Source organism: Telmatherina bonti (assembly GCF_933228915.1).
Source record: "Telmatherina bonti genome assembly, chromosome: 22".
NCBI classification, from domain to species: Eukaryota; Metazoa; Chordata; class Actinopteri; order Atheriniformes; family Telmatherinidae; genus Telmatherina; species Telmatherina bonti.
Genome location: NC_136631.1, coordinates 14,509,110 through 14,529,058, shown reverse-complemented (window position 1 = coordinate 14,529,058; position 19,949 = coordinate 14,509,110). Strand labels below are relative to the sequence as shown.

General features: G+C 41.0%; 3 protein-coding genes across 4 annotated transcripts; 2 read left to right on the top strand and 1 right to left on the bottom strand.

Annotated features, from left to right (window-relative positions):
- Positions 1-211: 211 nt before the first annotated feature.
- On the top strand, positions 212-4,100 carry adss1 (adenylosuccinate synthase 1). The gene is made up of 13 exons (XM_079262591.1): positions 212-492; positions 1,280-1,382; positions 1,468-1,530; positions 1,626-1,676; positions 1,758-1,824; positions 1,940-2,047; positions 2,138-2,219; positions 2,302-2,428; positions 2,516-2,670; positions 3,156-3,280; positions 3,430-3,527; positions 3,634-3,783; positions 3,946-4,100. The coding sequence occupies exons 1-13, from the start codon at positions 304-306 to the stop codon at positions 3,996-3,998; spliced, it is 1,371 nt and encodes a 456-aa protein (XP_079118717.1). The 5' UTR covers positions 212-303; the 3' UTR covers positions 3,999-4,100.
- A 686-nt stretch (positions 4,101-4,786) lies between these two features.
- siva1 (SIVA1, apoptosis-inducing factor) lies at positions 4,787-9,393 on the top strand. Its single transcript, XM_079261785.1, has 4 exons — positions 4,787-4,937; positions 5,340-5,522; positions 6,239-6,392; positions 9,191-9,393. Exons 1-4 carry the CDS (start codon positions 4,817-4,819, stop codon positions 9,237-9,239), a joined length of 507 nt encoding a protein of 168 aa, XP_079117911.1. The 5' UTR covers positions 4,787-4,816; the 3' UTR covers positions 9,240-9,393.
- A 3,352-nt stretch (positions 9,394-12,745) lies between these two features.
- On the bottom strand, positions 12,746-19,519 carry zbtb42 (zinc finger and BTB domain containing 42). Of its 2 annotated transcripts, none has more exons than XM_079262151.1 (2): positions 19,401-19,519; positions 12,746-18,164 (listed from the first exon to the last, which is right to left on the bottom strand). In XM_079262151.1, exon 2 carries the CDS (start codon positions 18,148-18,150, stop codon positions 16,558-16,560), a length of 1,593 nt encoding a protein of 530 aa, XP_079118277.1. In that variant the 5' UTR covers positions 18,151-18,164; positions 19,401-19,519; the 3' UTR covers positions 12,746-16,557. The 2 variants fall into 2 exon arrangements, with proteins under 2 accessions (XP_079118277.1, XP_079118278.1); XM_079262152.1 differs by lacking the exon at positions 19,401-19,519 and adding an exon at positions 18,478-18,610.
- Positions 19,520-19,949: the final 430 nt, after the last annotated feature.

Genomic DNA, 19,949 nt, shown 5'->3' with positions numbered 1-19,949 from the left:
ATTGTAACTTTTAATGTTGGATATATTTTAATAAAATTAAATTTACTGTTCATTTTTTTGGGGTGGGGATTCTAATACTTGAACAACCTTTCATCTGGGATACGTACAGGTGGGGGAGAAAAAAAAAAAAGATGTTGCATTCACACCATCCCTGTGTGAAGGCTTGTGGGGCCACTTGGAGACCTACGTACCTCTGTGCGTCTGGCTCTGACATCATCAGCGCTGCAGTTACAGATATGGAAATGCAACTCTTGAGGGAGAGTTTAGTCTTCTTGAGACGGGAAGACTAAAGCAGCCACCATCATGTCGCTCAGCTGGTCGTCGAAAGATCATAAAAATACAAACCAAGCCGCCGCGACTGGACAGAAGCGACCGCGCAACGACGCGGGGAACAAAGTGACGGTGGTGCTGGGAGCGCAGTGGGGAGACGAGGGGAAAGGCAAAGTGGTCGATTTATTGGCCACCGAAGCTGACGTTGTCTGCAGATGTCAGGTAAATGTTTGGATGTGATTTTAGCACAGCTGGACAAGTGTGATCTTTTTATTGCTGACAGTATCTCCATAGAATCTGAGTGGGTATAGCCTATACCTGAAAAAACCCTTTCTATAGTCTTGAAAACGTTTTAAATTAGCATTTCTACCTTCAGTTAACATCTATATATTTATGTATCATATGGATGCAAGTCAGTGTTGTCTATGGACAGATTTAAATAACTTGTTCAAGTTAAATGTATAAACATGCTGTGCACAGTCTACATAATGTCAAATGTCATGACTGACACTTTGTAAGCCTAGTGTGTGGTGTAAAGTTGCTCTGACCTGTTCAGCTGAGCATAGATTACAACAGGAAATAATGGATGAATGGAGTGTTAAAATCAGAATTAAATAACCACAGGTAGGTCTGTTTCTGTCTACACATGTGACAACGCTCCAGAGGTCACTCCTGCACTCACACTGAAAAGTCAACAGTTGCTGTGTTGCACTGTCTCCACTGACAGGTCTAGCACCCTGTGTTCTAAAGGCTTGAAAGCCCCACCCAACAGGGCTGGAGAGGTCACATTCTCAGGCTGGCTTGATATGTGAGAAGGCCAGGCTTGAGCCAGGGGGACGGGGTAGAGGGTCGACCAGCATTAGCCAAGTCTGTTAAAATAGGTGCTGGAAAAGCTTGGCAAACTGGCTTATCACCACGTCGGGAAAATAAAATGAGCCATGTTCATGTGTCTCAGTCTTCCAGGTGGCTTGAAGGATATTCATAATCTATACCCTTTTTTGCATTACAGGGTGGCAACAATGCAGGACACACAGTGGTAGTGGACGGCAAGGAGTATGATTTCCACCTCCTACCCAGTGGGATCATTAATTCCAAAAGCATATCACTGATTGGTAAATGCTTTAAAGTTTAGTCTTTACAGAGGCAACATCATTTACTTTACTCTGACTGCTATGTTAACTTTCTCTGTTCCTCCAGGTAATGGCGTGGTCATACATCTACCTGGACTGTTTGAAGAAGGAGATAAAAATGACAAGAAAGGTATTTCAAGATGAATGAGTGTAGTAAGGAAAAAAAAAGTCAGGATTGAGGCTAGCATGTGCTCAATAAAGATGTGATTTTTGTTCTCTAACCAGGTCTCAAAGGCTGGGATAAGAGACTAATTGTTTCAGACAGAGCTCACCTCGGTATACCTTTATCCAAATGCACACTTCGTTTACCAGCTGGATTTTTTTTATGAATGTGAAAGTGACTTGTTTTGTCTGCAGTGTTTGATTTCCACCAGGTGGTTGATGGATTACAAGAAACTGAAAGACAAGCACAGGAAGGAAAGAAGTAAGGGATGAGGGCAGGAATGATGTGAACCACAAGTTCTGCCAAATAGATGCAGCAACACACTGCAAAATCTATTAAAATCTGCAGCCATTTCATGCATTATTTTGCGTAACAGCATTGGAACAACTAAGAAGGGCATTGGTCCTGCATACTCCAGTAAAGCATCTCGCACTGGCCTGCGTGTATGTGACCTCCTGGGAGATTTTAAGGATTTCTCTACAAGGTAGGAATGGCTTCACTTTAAAATGCTTTCAAAACTCTTAACATACTCTTAAAAAAAGTCTTAATTTATCTACATTAAAACTCCTCTCAGATTCAGAAACCTTGTCCACCAGTATCAGTCCATGTATCCATCCCTGACGGTTGATACTGAGGACCAGCTGAAAAAACTAAAGGTTGATATGAACGCAGAGGATCATTTCTGGATGACTGTCACAGCATCCTACAGTGAAACAAACAGAGTTTTGTTGCTTGCAGGAATATGCCGAGAGATTGCGCCCAATGGTTAGAGATGGGGTCTATTACATGTACGAAGCTCTACATGGACCTCCAAAGAAGATTCTGGTTGAAGGGGCCAATGCAGCTCTGCTTGACATTGACTTTGGTTGAGCTTTATTTATTGAATCAATGGCATTTTTGGGAAGTATTGGAAAGTCGGGGCCCGTTTTAATGAGTGTTATTTTCTCTTTAGGCACATATCCTTTTGTGACATCATCAAACTGCACCGTAGGAGGTGTGTGCACTGGCCTTGGCATCCCTCCACTGAATATCGGTGATGTATTTGGTGTAGCAAAGGCCTACACTACTAGAGTGGGAATCGGAGCTTTCCCCACAGAACAACTCAATGTAAGAGTTTAACATTTCTTCAGTAAATTGTTGCCAGGGCAAATATTATCATGTGTAAGAAGAGACATATGACATGTCATGTGCCTCACTGATATTCAGCCTGACATGTACAGTCTGTGATCATGTGACTGGCAATGGGGTGGTGGGGTGTATTGTGGCTTAGTGCAGCTGTCCAATTTTGTGAGAGATAGACTCAAACACTCTTTACCTCTTTTGCAGATCACATGTACACAGGGATAAATTTAGGGCCAGAGTCTGGGTTAAGGATATGTTTACTGTGTGAGCTGGGGTTATGTTACCTGTCACGGAAACTGAGCATAGAGACAAAGGTCAAGATGTTACAACTTCACACAAGCGTGATGCTTTATTGTATTCAGCTGTATATTTTGCACGCATACCCATTGAATATTTCTAGATATTTGACAGATTATTAACACCCTTACTGAGTTCATAAAGTAAAAGGATTTTTTCCCTGTTTTCTGCAGGCAGTTGGAGAGTTGCTGCAGACAAGGGGTCATGAGGTGGGCGTCACCACAGGAAGGAAGCGGCGTTGTGGCTGGTTGGATCTAGTCATTGTTAGATATGCTCACATGATCAATGGATTCACAGCGTGAGTAACTAAAGAAGTTTGAGAAAACCATCAGAGGTTTAGTGATTGTTATGTTTGACTGTTGCCCCATAGTACCTGTACATGTACCTTCACAAATTACATTGAAGCAGCCAACACATACTAAACTGTTGTTGTTTCATGTCCAACAGCATTGCCTTGACAAAACTTGATATTCTGGACGTGCTAGATGAAATTAAAGTTGGAGTTGCCTACAAACTAAATGGGAAAAGAATTCCTCATTTCCCAGGTAATTTATTTATAAAACTTACAGTCTTAGATTACTTTTGCTGTTTGCTTTACCTCAGCTGATCAAATATTTGAGATCAGTGATAACTATTGTCCTTTAATCACAGCCAACATGGATGTTTTACACAAAGTGGAAGTCGAGTATGAGACCTTCCCTGGTTGGAAAACTGACACATCTGCTGCCAGGAAGTGGAGTGACCTCCCTGCCAAGGCACAAAACTACATCCGCTTCATTGAGAACCACATTGGAGTTCCCAGTAGGTTTTTGATCCAAAATGACAATTCATACTCCCACAAAGAACCTAAATAAATAGTAACACAAGACCTGCATGTTATCCATTAGGTGGCACCATTTAGTTATCAGATTTAAATGCTACAGCCTTGTTGTCTAATCTCTCTGTTTCTTTTTCTCTTTCTAGTCAAATGGGTTGGTGTTGGAAAGTCAAGAGAGTGCATGATCCAGATGTTCTAAATTATTTAAAGAAATTCTTGATGAGCGAAAAATGTGCCATGACGAGGCATCTTTTCATCACAAAAACTCTTCTGATAAGATAATAAATATATGTGTAACCTTTTTGGTATTGTGGAGTTGTCTTTTTCATCAACCTCATGGATTCAAAATATTTAAGATAATTGAAAGTATTCAATTAATCACAAATCCAAAAGTAAATTTTGAACTGAGAAACCTTGGTCTATGTGCAACATATTTTAACTATCATTTATTTATTTTAAATGGTTTACCATTCAACCTAATTATGTAAACTGGCTTTAAAGAGAAGGGATTCCATTCTGTGTAGGACTACCTGGACGAATACGAAGATTTGGGAGATTTCGTTATCTTTAATTCCATGGTACAGTATCTTAAAATAATGTTGGTAAACAAAAAAAGCCAAAAACGACTGATGGGGAAAATGTAATACTTCTTTAATTTAAAAAAATGTTTTAAAAAAAGTGTTTTTATTAGCTATAATGTTGTCAATCCAATGATAACATTTCACGTCATTGGCTGTAGAGATTATGACAATTCGTGTGCTTTTTACTTGTCTTCCAAATTTTCTTTCCAAAGACTGATTTCTAGTTTAGTCACTGAATGGAGCGCAACATCTAATCTGTATAGTAGAAAACACTTATCACGTGATAATAAATCAGCCATTTGATTGGCTCTACAATGTCACGTGATAATAGCATATGTCTGTGATTGGCCCCTTTTGGACTCCCTTAGGTTTTTCCCGCAACTCACAAGTGTGAAAGTGCGTAGGAGCACGGGGCAGGCGCTGGTTGCAGTCAAATATGCCTAAACGTTCTTATCCTTTTACCGAGGCGTACTCCTCTCAGTACAAAATACACATTGGACAAAAAGAGTTGAACAACTATGGTGTGTTCGGAAACAAATGCAGGCAGGAGATTTACGGTGAGTACAGGTTTGTGGATAATGCATGGCTGCCTATAGCACTGTTAGCTAATGTTAGCTTGGTCGATGTGCACATTTTGGCTCTGCTTACGCAGAAGTTGTTCAACACGTACTGTAAAATGTTTTTGTGTCGTATTTTTACTTTCTTTTGTTAGTTATTTTTGCTCTCTGTATGACTTTGAGTTATTCCATTAACGAGGTACTTATATTAAAGTTCCCGGTAATGCCTTGCTATTGCATAACTAATTTTACTGTCTAAATGACATAGTCAGCAGTCACTTAAGACTGATTTTAGTTGATTTCATAGTACTGTTATCTTAAGCATTTGACTTGGAGCATTCAGTTGAGTGAGTCTCATGCAGTTTCCCTCACGACTATTTTTTTTTTTTTTCTTTCTCATAGCTAAGACAAAGACCTTGCTTTTCAACGGTGCCAGAGCTGTGATGGGCAAAATATGGACTGGAGAAGACAAGAACACAGACATGCAGCCAATTGAACAAGCACAGACATGCAGTCAAACACTATTGAGAGGACAGACATTGATTGGACATGATGGAAGACTGACAAGAACGAGTGGTGTACAAGGTGAGCCTGTTCTGAAGCAATATATGGCTGCAAACCAGATAAATGAGAAAGGTGAATGGTCCCAACAGTGGCTGTGCAGTGAGATGCAATTTTTAGAATAAGAAATGCTTATTTATATACACTAAATAATTCAGAGCAAAGGTCAAGTTATTCCCCATATGATCCCTTCAGCAATTTAGCAAAGGCTAGTTCTTCTATTCTTGCACGCTTCTGCAAGTTTTTGGTGATGGAGTATATTGTGACTCAGTGAACACGTCATAAGTGGTAAAAATCTACAACAAGGTGGCCATTGAAGAAAAAGGATTTAAATGAAGCAATAAATTATTGTTACCCAGTAATATGTGTAGCCTTAAATATTTTTTTCTGATCCACTGATGCCAATGTAAAATGCTAATCTACCCTGATGCGTATTGACCTTTTTCTAATTGTTTTCTTTGTTTTTTTTCCTTTTGTCTAATAGATGTGGATCTCTTTAAAACTCCTGTTGCTTGATACGCATTGAATAATTGTCATCAAGTATTTTAATTCACAGCTAGAAATTATTACTTATCCATTTAAATAAGTTTCCTAAATCTCAGATTGATAAAGTCAGTTCCTGCTTTCTACCACCAGGTGTCAGCCTTGTCACAGAATGTGATGCTTAGTTTTAGGACATTTAAAATGTTGCATCCACAAGACTTAAATAATTTAATATTTATGTTTTTGTTTTTTAATAGGTGCAGCAGCATCTTCCACAGGATGTTGTGTGTGTCAGAAAAGCAAGGGGTGCAGGTCACCCTGTTCCCAGTGTGACCGACTAGTCTGTCCCTCCTGTACCCGACAATGTTCCAGCTGCTCGAGCCTCTGCTGCTCTGTCTGCACAATCATAGAGTAAGTCAGGTTTTGTTTTCCATTTTTACAACGCAAATTCTGATGAAGTTGGGATATTTGTAAAGTATAAATAAAAACAAAATACAATAATTTGCAGCCCAGGCTGCTGCCCCCGCGGCCCAACCCCGGATAAGGGGCGGAGAATGGATGGATGGACAATAATTTGCTAATCCTTTTTAACTTATCTTCAATTAAATACACTAAAAGACAAGATATTGAATTGTCAAACTGATTGGTCTTGGTGTTTATTTATTCAAATATGTACTCATATGATGCTTGAAACACATTCCAAAACAGATGGGACCGGGGGAACAGAAGACTGGGAAAGTTTAGGAATCCTTTAAAAAAAATAAAAATCTGTTTGGAATGCCATAGGTGAACAGGTTAATTAGAAACAGGTGAGTGTCATGATAGACTATGACAAGAGTATCCCTGTAAGGCTCCTGTCATTCAGAGGCAAGGATGGGATGAGGTTAATCACTTTGTGAACAATTGTTTGAGCAAGTAGCCCAACAATTCCTCAATATATAGTTGCAAGGAATTTAGGGGGGGTTTCATAATCTACAGTCCTTAATATAAAAGAATCAGACACTCTAGAAATCACTCTACATGCCAGCAAGGCCAAAAACCAATTTTGAATGAAAGGGGCCTCCAATCTCTCAGTTGGCACTGCATTTGAACCAGACATTATTTTCTAAAGGATATTGTCACATGGGCACAGAAAACCACGGTCAGTTAACATAGTTTGTTGCCACCTCTACATGTGAAAGTTAAAATCTGCCTTGCAAATGGAAAACCATATATCAACAACAGTGCAAAGTTCAAAAGCCTGCATCTGTGATATGCATGGGGGTTTCTTAGTGCCCATGGCATGGGTAACTTACACATCTGTGAAGGCACCATTTAACACTAAAAGGTCCAGACAAGTTTTGGAGCAACATATGCCGAGCCACATTCTCCATGTTACAAGAGCAAGACTTCTTGGCAAAAGAGTGCTGGCCTGCCTGCAGTTCAGACCTGTTGCCAGTTAAAAATGTGTGGCACATTATGAAGTGAAAAATATGACAGAGGAGACCTCAAACTGTTGAGTAATTGAAGTTATACATCGAGCAAGAAGGGGAAAAAGTTCCACCTATACAGCTTCAACAATGAATGTCCACTGTTGCGTTTGTTTGAGTGCTGTTAAAAGGAAAGGTCGCGCAACACAGTGGTAAGCATGCCTCTATCCCAGTTTTTGGAGTATGTTGCAGGCATCAAACTTAAAATGAGGAGAAACAATGGGAGGGGCACTTCAAACAATAAACACTTTAAAACAATAAATATCTCATCTCTTCAGTGCATTCAACTAAATATGGGTTAAAAATGACTTGCAAATCATCATATTCTCTTTTTATTGGAGTTTACACAACATCCTGACTTTACTGGTATTGGGGTTGTTCATGTTTTATATAAAGCAATTATATTAATTCACATGCATATTAATCCATTATTTGTGTATTTATATTGGGAATTAAAGTTGCATGTTTTCTATATTGTTGACTAATTTTCAGCAAAATATAAGATGCAAATTTCAATACTTAGTAACATTTTCACTCCAAATAAAGGTTACATTAGCAGTTTAATTTTATGCATTAAGAGCTACATATGTTTACAGTAGTATGCACATTATATAGTGCATTTAATGAGTCGTTCTTTTTCTCAGAAATATTTTTCTTTAGGCATTTCAGGGTTTTTGGGCCTTAAATCCAGCACTAGGTTGTCTTTGCTCTTAATCTCAACTTCAAGAAATTTAAGCCTTTGTATTTGAGAGGCTGTGCAGTTTGAGTTTATTGGGTGTCAGTGTTAACACTGCTTTGGCGTTAAAAGATGTTCTGGTGAAGCTGTGGGATGAGATCTGTCATTTGCTCTGTGTATGGCATTAAGTTTTTACTTGTATTGTATTCATCATGAATATGTTCATAACTATGTTTGGGTGTTGATCAACCAGAACTTAAAGACTTGTCTTTTGTGTTCAATTGTCTTGCATTCAAGCCCTACCCAAATATGGTGCTAATTCAGCCTATCAGCTGCAAGTAAATGTCTGTTTATTGCTGATACTACTATTACATGTAGGTATGCTGTTTATGCAAGTTAATTGGTTTTGTAAGGATTACCCCAGGGAACAAAAAGTAGCAATAGAGTTGGTCTTGGCAGCCAAGGAGTGTGGTTGAATAGCTCTTGCTGCTTCTAAGTAATGTTTCCAATGAATCAAAAAAATATTTCTGCATTTAAAGGAAGTATTGCACAGAAAGTTTTAAGAGGGTAAATATATATGTGCTCATTGTTTGTGTAATTCTGTTCACTGCCAGAAGGGGAGGCACATTTCACATGACAGGTTTAAGCGATGACCTCATTCAACCCTGAGCTTAAAATGTAGTTTAACACTTTAAGGTGATCAAAATATTTGCAGACCTTGGTATTAGGGTTAATATTATCACTGATACCGTGAAGCCAGTGCCATTTTATTCACACGGTCCGAATTAAGTTTGATATTTAAATTCAATTTCACTACTAATTTTTCTTAAGTATGCTTGAGAGGAACTAAAGGTTGACTGTGAGTACATTTTTTTCACATGCATACAGAGATTTTTTTTAAAAATGTGTTATTAAGCCTCATGTAGATCATTCTAACAAAGATTGAATTGATGTGATGAAATTTGGGTTTAGCATCCAAACTGAGTGTGAGATGTAGGTATACATGTTGAGTCACTTTGTATTGATGGACTAATAGTTTATGATAAACTTTTTCTTTGTTCCAGTTACAGCGGGCAGTATGATGAAGTTCTGTGCTGCAGCTGCTCAACGTAGAGGAACGCCAAACGAGGGATCAGGAGTTTACATATCCAGCTTGAACATATCCAGCTGCCCTGTGAGATCCTACAAAGACTTCCTTTTATATGTGTAATGATTTTTATCATATGATCCAGATATATTCTTGTATATATGCATTTCATCTTATAATTACCTGAAATAAACTTGAACCCTTTTTGTACAGTTCTGTTTGTTTTAGTAAACTTTTGTCTTTTTCTTGGTGTTTTATTCTACCGCCCCCCCCCCCCCCCAAAAAATGGTGCAAAAATTTGATACATTTTTTGGTGTATGTTCATGCATCAGCAGGTGGCAGCACATTTCATCAGCTTCTCCTTAAGGGATGTGTTGCATTCAGACTGGTTATACTGGCTGCTTCCTTGGCAGGGGAACAAATTTGTGCCACTATGCCAGAGAGAAACTGCTTCAACCTTTTTAGAAAAGTCCAAGTTTAGTCTCCGCTTGACAGTGATTAAAATTCTACTCTATGTCTAGACTGACCTTGAGAATCTACTATCAGATTTATTTATTAAAACAAGACAAGCCAGAGGTTGAACAGGACCAGAGCTTTGAAGCAGACAGTTTGGCTACAATTATCCCTGCTGGATGTGACCTTGGGTTGTAGTCATCACTTTCTGTTGGCTGCTCCTCGTCACCGATGACGACCGCTTTCAGGGTCAGATATTGTACACTGTGAGTAATTGTTCTAGGTGGCTGAGGTCCTCGGCGGTGCTTTACAGAAATCAGTCACATGACACGGTGTTATGGATATTAGCTTGGATGAGTGCACTCCGTGGAGCTTATTGCAAATGTGCCTGTGAGCTGTTGAGTCACATCGCATGCTCAGCAGGCCAGTTGTGGCTCCGGTCTTTAGGGAGCTCTTGCAGTTGGTGTCCGAGGGCACCGCCTGATTTCTGGCTGAGTGAGCAGACAGCTGCTGGCGCGTAAGGCGTCAAGTTGTCTGCAAATTTCTTGATAAGACTTTTAAGGAACATGGATGGATATGAAATACTTGTCGGGAACACATTAACTTTTAAAGCTGAATCATTTTTAAAGATTAAGTAGTCACACAATGAAGAAAGTCGGCACAAACATCCATGATCCTGAGGCTGGCTATGTTTTCAGCTAATGAAACTTGTATAACTTAAGATCTATTTTATGTAATTACAAACTCGATAAAAACTTTGGAGCTTTGTCAGCTGATAAACCACTTGTCTAAATATCTCATTTCTTACTTTTTTCCCAAATGAATTGTGTCTCTTTACAGTTAGTTCAGATGATGTTTTGTCCCCTCCATCCTTTTCCTGTCTTATACATATGACTTTATATACCCTCAGAACAAAAGACTGCAGCTGTCAAGGTTTTCAGCACATCCTCATCCATGAAACCAAAAGGCCTGAAAGGTCACGCTGTGCTTCCTCACCAAGAACAGTCTTCTATCTATTCCTTGCTACATGTAAGGCTGCATCTCTGTGAGGAAAAGGGGCCCACATAATGACCCACGGTGCTTCAGACGGCACCAACTGCAGTCGGCCAGCAGGAGCACGTGGCTTTGTCTTTCACCCATTCTTTTGGGGACCAGCTGTGGTCTGAGTGCGGCAAGCCCAGTGATGCTGCTGCTATAAATATGCGGCAACGAGTGTGAGTAAGTGACAGCTGTACAGTGGACCAAGGACACACTGCCTTGGCACTGTCAGGACGAGCCAGTCCAAAAAAGGCAAACCCAGTGCAGGAGCAATAATTGATATGAGGTATTTACAACAAGGATTAGGGTTTTAATTTGTAATACGGAGTGGAAATAAACTTAGCATCCTGCAAAGGGAAGAAATCATTAATATGCATTTGGATTAAGATTTGTTCTGAAAGACAGTGGGATTTAGATTTTCTCAAAGTCAAAAGAGTGGCTCCTCTAAAACAAGTGGATGATAACAATATGCATGTGTAAGAAAAGGTGGGGGGTGGGTGGGGGGGGGACTACCCATGCATATGTGTGTGCGCATTGTCTGTACACAAATACATGTGTGGCTGTGTTTGTGTGCCCTTTTCAAGTGTGACCACCTGTCTTTTGTTAAGAAATAAATAAATAAACATAGGCCACACCAGCTGTCCCTGGCAGTCCGTCCCTTCAGAGGTCAAGGGCTCCCACCGCTGGCCTTGTTGAGGTGGTTGACACTTACAACTTTCCTCTCAACTTCTCTCAAGTACCTCTAAACACACACATACACACACACAAAAGCATGCACAGCCAAATGAGCCAGGCTTCGAGCCTCAGAGAGGAATGTTTTATTACTCCGTCGAGTAACGCTGCACATATCCCAGCTCGTCACCCTGCAGCTAAGCCCTATCACATGGCCTCCTGCTTTCCATGTGAAGGTTTTGGTTCATAAGAAACACACACACTCACACACACACACAGGCCAGGCAGTTTAAGCCCTGGATCCCATCAGGCAGATGTGAGATGTTGGTTGCCAGTGAGAGCTCCAAGGCTTGTTGCTGTGGTTGTTTACAGTGTGAGGTGGCCTCCGCGTTGCAGAGGGCCCTTATTTACTGTACTGTAAGCTGGCTCGGGCAGTTCGGGGTGTTTATGAATGATCTTGGGAGGACATTGTTTTCTTTATGTTGGAGCTGCCTGGCTAGCGCCGCTGTGTCGTTTGTGCATAAAGTACGTGCTGGGGAGCTGGGGCAGACAATAGGCTGGCTGAGCTACTACCCACGCACACAATGGAGCGGTGGGATGAGGCCGAGGTTTGGGGCCGTGGTTTTGGGGGCTGAGGGGGTGGAGGTTGGATAGATGGGGGAGTGGGCAGGGGCAGTTGGATGCAGCCCTTGTCTATATGGCGTTCCCAGACTGGGAGAGTTGGGATTTGGGGGAGGGTGGTGGGAACCCGAGCACATCCCTATTGGGATCACGTAGCAAAGCAGCTGGATTTCTTTCATGGTGCAGCAGGGAAATAATTAAAAGTCCTTGCCATTGAAAATGTCCAGTGAATTGGCATGAAGCTCCTCAATTAGACACACATTTGGTATGTGTGTGTTTACATACAAATAGTGTGTAGTTTAGTTTGTTGAAGCAGTGCCGATTGAGTTGACTTAAAGTAATAATTTCATGACAGTCAACTGGCTTTGTTATGCTGGATTTATCTGCTTTGGAGAATACTGGCAACAGGTCAAGAACAATGGGAGCCCATCTTGAAATTGCTCTGTCCTTGAGCTGAGTTTATGGTTTCAGAGGGATAGGGTCTGTAAGACCTGCAGTATTATCGCATTCTGTTGTCTCTGTACACACAACAGTGCTGCCCACACACACACACACACACACAGTCTGTTGATTATTGCTGCTGTGGGTCAGACAAGGACTCCTCTACAAAATATCTAAGTTGCTTGACTCTCAAAGTCTAAGTTCTTATTAAAAGCTAAGCTCACGTTACTCTGATAGTCAGGTGCGAAACTGCTGGAAAAAAAAGGAAGGGGTCAGAAATAAATGAGCTCCACACAAGTATAGAAAGTTTTTTAATTCTATGTATAATCTCAATAAAGACCTAAACCAAGATTGTCACATTTCCACAGCACACACACACAAACACACTCCAAAAGCGCAAAGAAAATGCACATACAGTTATAGATCAAAGTAAATAGCCTCAATATCTAAGCAATGTCAATTCTGCATAAAGATTGTCCATCTAATCTCTACACCACTAACACTGAAGCATTTGATTACTATAAAATATACTTTTCTTATTAAAAAATTATATTAAATTCTAATGGCACTTCTACAAATTCTATTAAAAAAGGTTTTTGTTTTACATTTAGAAATTGTTGTTTTTAACCAAATTAAAACCAAGACAGTCAAATGATGCACAAGAAGCATTTGCAATAATAAATATTTCTCATGATTATACACAATTTCACAGTTGTAACCTGCAGAGGACAAACTTCCAGGGTTAAGTAAAGTCATTTTTAGACATACAGCATGAGTTAGGCGAACATAGGCCTCGATCAAGAGTAGCACTGTTTCAAGTTGACAATCAAAATTTCTGTGTTTCACATTCAACAGCGACCAAACAAAAAAGAAAGGAAAAAAAAAAAAGGAACGGTTTGTTAGCTCCCAGTAAAACAGGCTTGATAGAAACCAAAACATATAAAAATGCTTGACTTCAGTTTAACACAACTAGGACAAATTTATTCATAAAAAAAAAAATCTAAACCTCAATGTAATCTCTCACAAAGCAGCACTTTTTAAAAAAAACAAAAAAAAAAACAAAAACAGACTTTGAGCTTTTAGTTTAGTCTTAATTTACATTTTGATACGATTAAAAAAACAAAAACAAACAAAAAATTTGAATAACAGTTGTGAATTGTCAGTGGGCCACTGTAGCTGTGATGTGAACTTTACCACCACAGTCAAGGGCAAAAATATACAATGTTGAACAAGGGCTTCTCCAGATGCAACAGCCAGTTTTGTGTCTACAAGGCACGCTTGGTGACCATCTTGGAGGTATAAATAAAAACTGCAAACAATACCAAGAAAGTTCTTTACATGTCAGTTGTTTTTCTGCCTTCCGCGTGTGCGTTAGAGAATGTCAAGTTTTAATTTGCACAACATGGACATTTTCTGTAAAATAAAAAAATCTGAGTTACAAAACCTAAATTCCTGCAGGTTGTGATTGAAATTTACATGACTAGCACTATGCAGCTGTTTTGTTGTTTTTTTAAATATATATAGTCATCTGACTATTATAACAGGCGTGTTTTCATTCATTCAAGCTCCATTACTGACTTCCAGTGAGGGAGTAAATGAAAGATTGATGTAATTCTGAGAACTGAAATTCTGAGAACTGAGAGAACTTGAGCTCCTCCAGTAAAAATGCTGACAAATCATAGTGACTTCTGAGAAAGCTCACATAGATTTTCTGTCCTGTATGATAAAAAGATTTTTTTTAAATGTTGAAATTGGCACTTGGAGACAATATCAACATTTTTTCCCCCAAAATATCAAACACTTGAAAAATGGTACTCTGATATCATCTTAGTCTAAATGCACCCAAACAGTTTGTAGCTCCTCCGTGTAAAGGAACAATGGAGATTTCTCCAGTGCATGCTGGGATGAGAAAGGCCATTCTTTGATGCCTCCAAACAATACACCTGTTTACAGCCTCCCTTTGCTAAATACATTTCTCACATTCCATCAGCTCCATTCAATACAGAAAAGTGCAAAGAGAGACTCCAAGTGCCTTTTCTCTCCACAGCCAGGACAGATACACAATGATCCCTTGAGAACTACCTGGAACCTGGAGAGAGGATGAGGAGGAGGGAGGGGGACAATGCCTGTTTTGTCTCATTTCTATAGGTAGTCAGTGCCGTATCAGTGTGGCTGTGCTTGTGAACAACTGTTTCCTGTGGCAGAACAGAAGTCGGAGTGGTTTTAACTACTCTTATTTGTAGTGAGGCGGAGCCCAATAAAGTCCTGAATATGGAAAAGGAAGCAAAGTCCCTGGGGAAGACATGACACTTAAGAGACTCCTCTTAACCATGCATGTATTGTAACATTGAAAACAAACCATTTGATAAATATAATATATATTTACATTAAATACACAAACTGTAAGAAATAGCAGCCTAGACAACAGTGTTGAAACTATATGCATGCTAAAAAAAAAAAAAATAAAAAAAAGAAGTGCTTCTCTATGTTCGATGTGACAAATCTTGAGTATTCTGTAGAGATTTCTAAACAATATATTAAAATACAATTACAGTAACTTGATTTTTGCACAGAGAAAAATGGACAGCCCCGACACCAGTTAATGAGTACCAAGTTCGCAAGGCAAAAACGCAACGCCTTTCAAGCTTTAAGAAATAGAAACTACACCTAAAGTAAACCCTGAACCAAGTCAAACTAATAAATAAATTCTGATCAAGTCTTTTCAGGACAGATTAGACAAATTATTAACTTTTTAGTGCTACAAACTTGTTAAGAATCCATACAGCAACTACACAAGCAGAGAGAAGAAGCATTTCTAGCCCAAAAGGCTCTCTGTCGAAGGCAGCGTCAAGAAACACTTCATCAGTAGTAACTTACACACATACAGTAGTGTGAAAACGTTAATTCAAAGAAAGAAATGTCAGTAGATTCAGCCGAATGACACAGCTTTGATGGACTAACAGCATTGATGCCCACTGCCCTTCCACCATCAGTGTACTCCATCCAGGAAATAGTCATTTACAAGCAACTATTTTCTTTGAACCCAAATCAGTCGGAAAGATTTCATTTACATTAATCTGATGGAGAACTATATTCTTAAATAAATATAGTTAAACCTGGTATGTGGAGTGTAATCCCAATTATTTTCTTATGGCAAAAAGGCATGGCTAGATATCTCTTTACAGTTTTACTAAGTACACCAGGTGAAGCGCTAAGAATTTCATTAGGCACCAGTGTTAGACATTGTTCTGTTTTTTTTAAAGTTTTCTGATTATACAACTTCTTTTAAAGTGGCAATTAGAAGATGAATCCATCAAGATGTGCTCACTCACTTTAACAACCAAAGATAAGCTGGTAACTCAACCCAAGACAAAAGAACAAAAAAAAAAAAAAAGTGATGATAGTCTGCATGTTTGTCACAAAGCATAAAAACTTCATTTAAAAGAAACAAAAAAAATGAAAAGAAAAAAAAAAGAAACTACTTCCATGATAATAAATCACACTTCCAGTAGTCAGACTTCATTAGTTTTGCTGCCTTGTGATAAGTTTACTTAAGCACTAAACAAATCCCCAAATAAATAATAAAAATGATGTGGGTGTTAAAAAATAAAAGCATATATTGCTACTCACGGACGGTTCTGATCTCCCATGTACACAAATAAAGTCTTGCTCTCTTGACGATTGTGTGTTAGCATTAGCTATCGCTGAAAGGGATATAAACATGAGATGCTTTGTCTTTCAGCACCTCTAATAAACTCTAGAGATTGACACAAACAAGACAGGAACAACAAGTGCATCATCTGATTATGTTAACCTTCAATATCACAGATCCAGCTTGAGTTTCGCAGCACTCGTTAATCTAAACTGCCTGTGCGCCTCCACATGACTGCCTCTGACCGTCGTGCATGCTGAGACACAGTCCAGCGCAGAAAACAACTCCAGTTTTTAAAAGTTGCTACATCTTTAAATTTGAGAAATGCCACATGGGGTAGAATCCAAAAGATATGTCTCCAGCAAAACTGCCAATGTAGGTTTATTAGCAGGGAAATTGTTCAGTAGTAATATTCAGTGTATGAAAAGGACATTCTGTCTCATGTCATGGCACCGGTGAGATGTGTTTCATCCAATGGCAAGAGTCTTGACGAGGCCACAGTGAAACTTCCTGATGTGGCGGTAAAGGTCCCCGGACTGAGTGAAGCGGCGTTCACACCACTTACAAGCATGAGGCTTCTCACGTGTGTGAACCACAGCGTGCCGACTCAAGTTATGGGAATACTGGAAGCTCTTGCCACACTGGCCACAGGTGTATGGCTTCTCGCCAGAGTGCGTGCGCTCGTGGCGCTTAAGGGTATACATGCAAGAGAAGGTCTTGTTGCACTGCATGCATGTGGGCACCGAGCCGTCAGGGGACAGCTTGGAGCGAGCGCCGTCCTTCTCGCGGAAGTGTGAGCTGAGGTGCAGCTGCAGCACATGGGGGCTGGGGAAGACTTTGCTGCAGAGGGGACACACACACACCTGGTGGCCCGGGGGCAATAGCACCCCGCTGGAGGTTGAGATGTCTGAAGAGGCCAAGTCGTCCTCCTCTTCTTCTTCGCTGTCCCCCAGCAGTCTACCCCGCCCGTCCACCTCCCTGCCTGGGGCGCCCTCCCTCCCTCTGCAGGTCTCCCCCTCCTCATCCATCAGGTCCTCCTCCTGGGAGAGCAGGGCGGCTGTAGCACCGTTGTTGCCTGGGAAGAGGGCAGCGAACCCTGTCACCACTGAGCTCCTGGCACTATTCCCAAAGCGCTGGCTCTCAGGGCTCATCGGCTCACTGTCCTCCTGCTCTGACAGCAAGTCGTGTTCGTCTTTAACAAGTGGCTCAGTGCCCTGCTGCTGGCTGTCGAGGGCCAGCTGTCCCGAGACGTAGGAGGGGTGTAAGGGATCTCTGCTAGACAGAGGCTTGAAAGACAAATCCAGTGCACAGTCCATGTCATCTGAAGCCCGGGACCTCTGGGACAGCAATACGGTGGAACTACTGACATCAGCTTTTGTTTTTCCAGCTGTTTGGACGCAGGGCTTGGCCTCTGTTGACACATAATTGACACCTACAAGGTCCGGGGACCTGCCAGAGTGACCGTTCGCCTTCTGCCTGCTCTGTGTAGACCTATCACAATCTGTGACAGCCAGCCTGACTTCACTGTTGTCCATGTCAAACTCTTCTGCAGGGGGGGCCCTGTGAAGCCCCTGAGACGGTGTCTGTGACTGTCGCAGAATGAGCTGCTTACTGTGCAGCTCACCATCTGAGGAGTTTTCCCTGTCCAGACAGCTGAGTCCCAAACCCTTTCCTATCTTTTCATCCAAGGAGGAAAGTTCCTTATCTTTAAGCCTGCCTTTGCACACTTTCACTATATCATACATGTGGAGGTAACTGGCTGCTGCCAGAACATCCTCCACAGGCAGAGTGCTGAATTCCAACTTCCCCTCATACATAAATTCAAGGAGCAGACTGAAAGCCGGGGCTGTCACAATGTCACTGTTGAGATGCACAACGTCCCTTTTGTCTAGCTGGTCCCTGTAGAAGAGATGGAAGTACATGCTGCAGGAGGCCAGCACGGCTCTGTGCGCTTTGAATCGAGCTTCCCCGACAAGAACAGTGCAGTCACAGAGGAAACCTTGGTGACGCTGCTGACTCAGACACTGCAGCAACTGGCGGCTATGGTCTGGGAACTCCATTCTTCCTTCTTAACCTGATGAAAAACGGGAAAAACAGGATACTGGATAAACCAAGTGAAACATTTAGAGGGCACAGCGGAGCTGCTGCATTTCTGAGGCAAACACGAAATGGCCAAAATTAAGAGAATGTGAACACCAACTCAATCTGAAGAGTGTAAATAGTAAAACTTGGCTTTAAAAAAAATACATTTACAAGGATAATATTCACATTCTAACAACTTTATTTAGGAATCTCTTGAAAATTTAGAGGTAATATAACTTTAACTAAACAGAGCATAAATTCTACAATCCTTCCAGTGGTGCAGGATCCACGGTGCGCTCACCCACCCATGTATCAAAAGGTAAACGGATCCACTCCTCAAAATGAGTCCGGGACGAAGTAGTCTCGCGCTTCCTAAATGTACCTAAAAAGGACGCGTTCTTCTCCAAAAACACGCAGAAAAAACGCAGTGTTTCGCGGGACAAGCAATTTGGAAACTGGAAGCACTCGTTCAGGAGGAGAAGGAAGCTAAGGTGAAAAAATAAGAGCAGTGCAGAGTGAGTAAACTGGTGCTCTGTTTGCTAATTACACTGCAAGCTGTGGAGTCAGCTGCTCTGACATCACCGCAATGGAAACGCTACCTCCAGCTGTGCTCCCTTTATGCCATATGTTAACGCCGGGCTACGCAGTCCAAAAAAAAAAAAAAAAAAAAAGAGAGAGAGACACGACTTGGGGAAAAAAAAGCAGCTAATTTAGATGTGTTGCAATATTACGTGGCATTTTCAACTTTTTTTAATAGGGTAATTTATCACACAACGGGACGTGGAAGAAGAATAAAAAAAAAAAACCGCTTTGTGGCTCTTTTGCGCACTCATCAGATACACGCGCATAAAATGGGTTCATTAAAGACTAAAAAAAAAAAGACTGATAACGCACTTATATGCTAGCCACTAAAGTAAAGTTTGAAGCCGCCGATAAAGGAGCGTAAATAAGTTTGATATTACCCAAAGAGGTTCGCTTTTTTTTCTTTTTTTTTTTTTACTCTTTAAAAATAATAGATTAAGAAAAAAGTATGGAAAGGGGGGGGGGGGGGGGGGGGGGGGGGGGCACAGGAGCGCAGCAACCCGAGCTCCATGTCCGCGTTGGGAAGCGTATTGCTGGGAGCCTTTTAAACAGCAGAGGAACTCACAGCAAAGCTGAACGAAGCGGTGAGGAGACACTCTTAACTTTCGCTTTATCCGCTTCAGAGCACAAAAAACGCTGCACTTACATGTATTCCAGCCTGTTTTGTCGTCCTTTTTTGTACCCTAGCAGCCTCGATGCCCTTTCATGATGTGCGGCCAGATGTTCGCTTCGCCTTGTCGTTTCTTGAGCTCCAGTCCGACCCTGGGAAGGCAGGCTGCACTCAGCGCTGCTGTGTGTCAAGCAGGTTGATAATGGCCCAAGTCTCGCGATATCGCGCAGCCACAATAAGTTCTGTACTACTCCGCGAATTCACACAGCGGCAGCAAGTAGCAGAGTACACTGGAGGACAGTGGCTGTCTTATTAAAACACCTGTCCCACAGGCATGGGGGGGTGGGCTGTCGGTGCGATTAACCCTTTTCCGTGTGGAAGTGTAAAACTGGAGCCGTTTTAAACCAGTTTCACAATGTAAACTTTGGTCATTTGTCAGTAAAAGCAGAAACCCCGAATTGAAATCATCCTCAGACGGGAAAAATTCAGCCCCGTGGTTGGATGAAGAGATGTGATATTTGCACGAGGAAACGCGACTTGTTTGCTCTTTCCTTTTCTGAGAAGTACCCAGACCTGTTTGAAGTT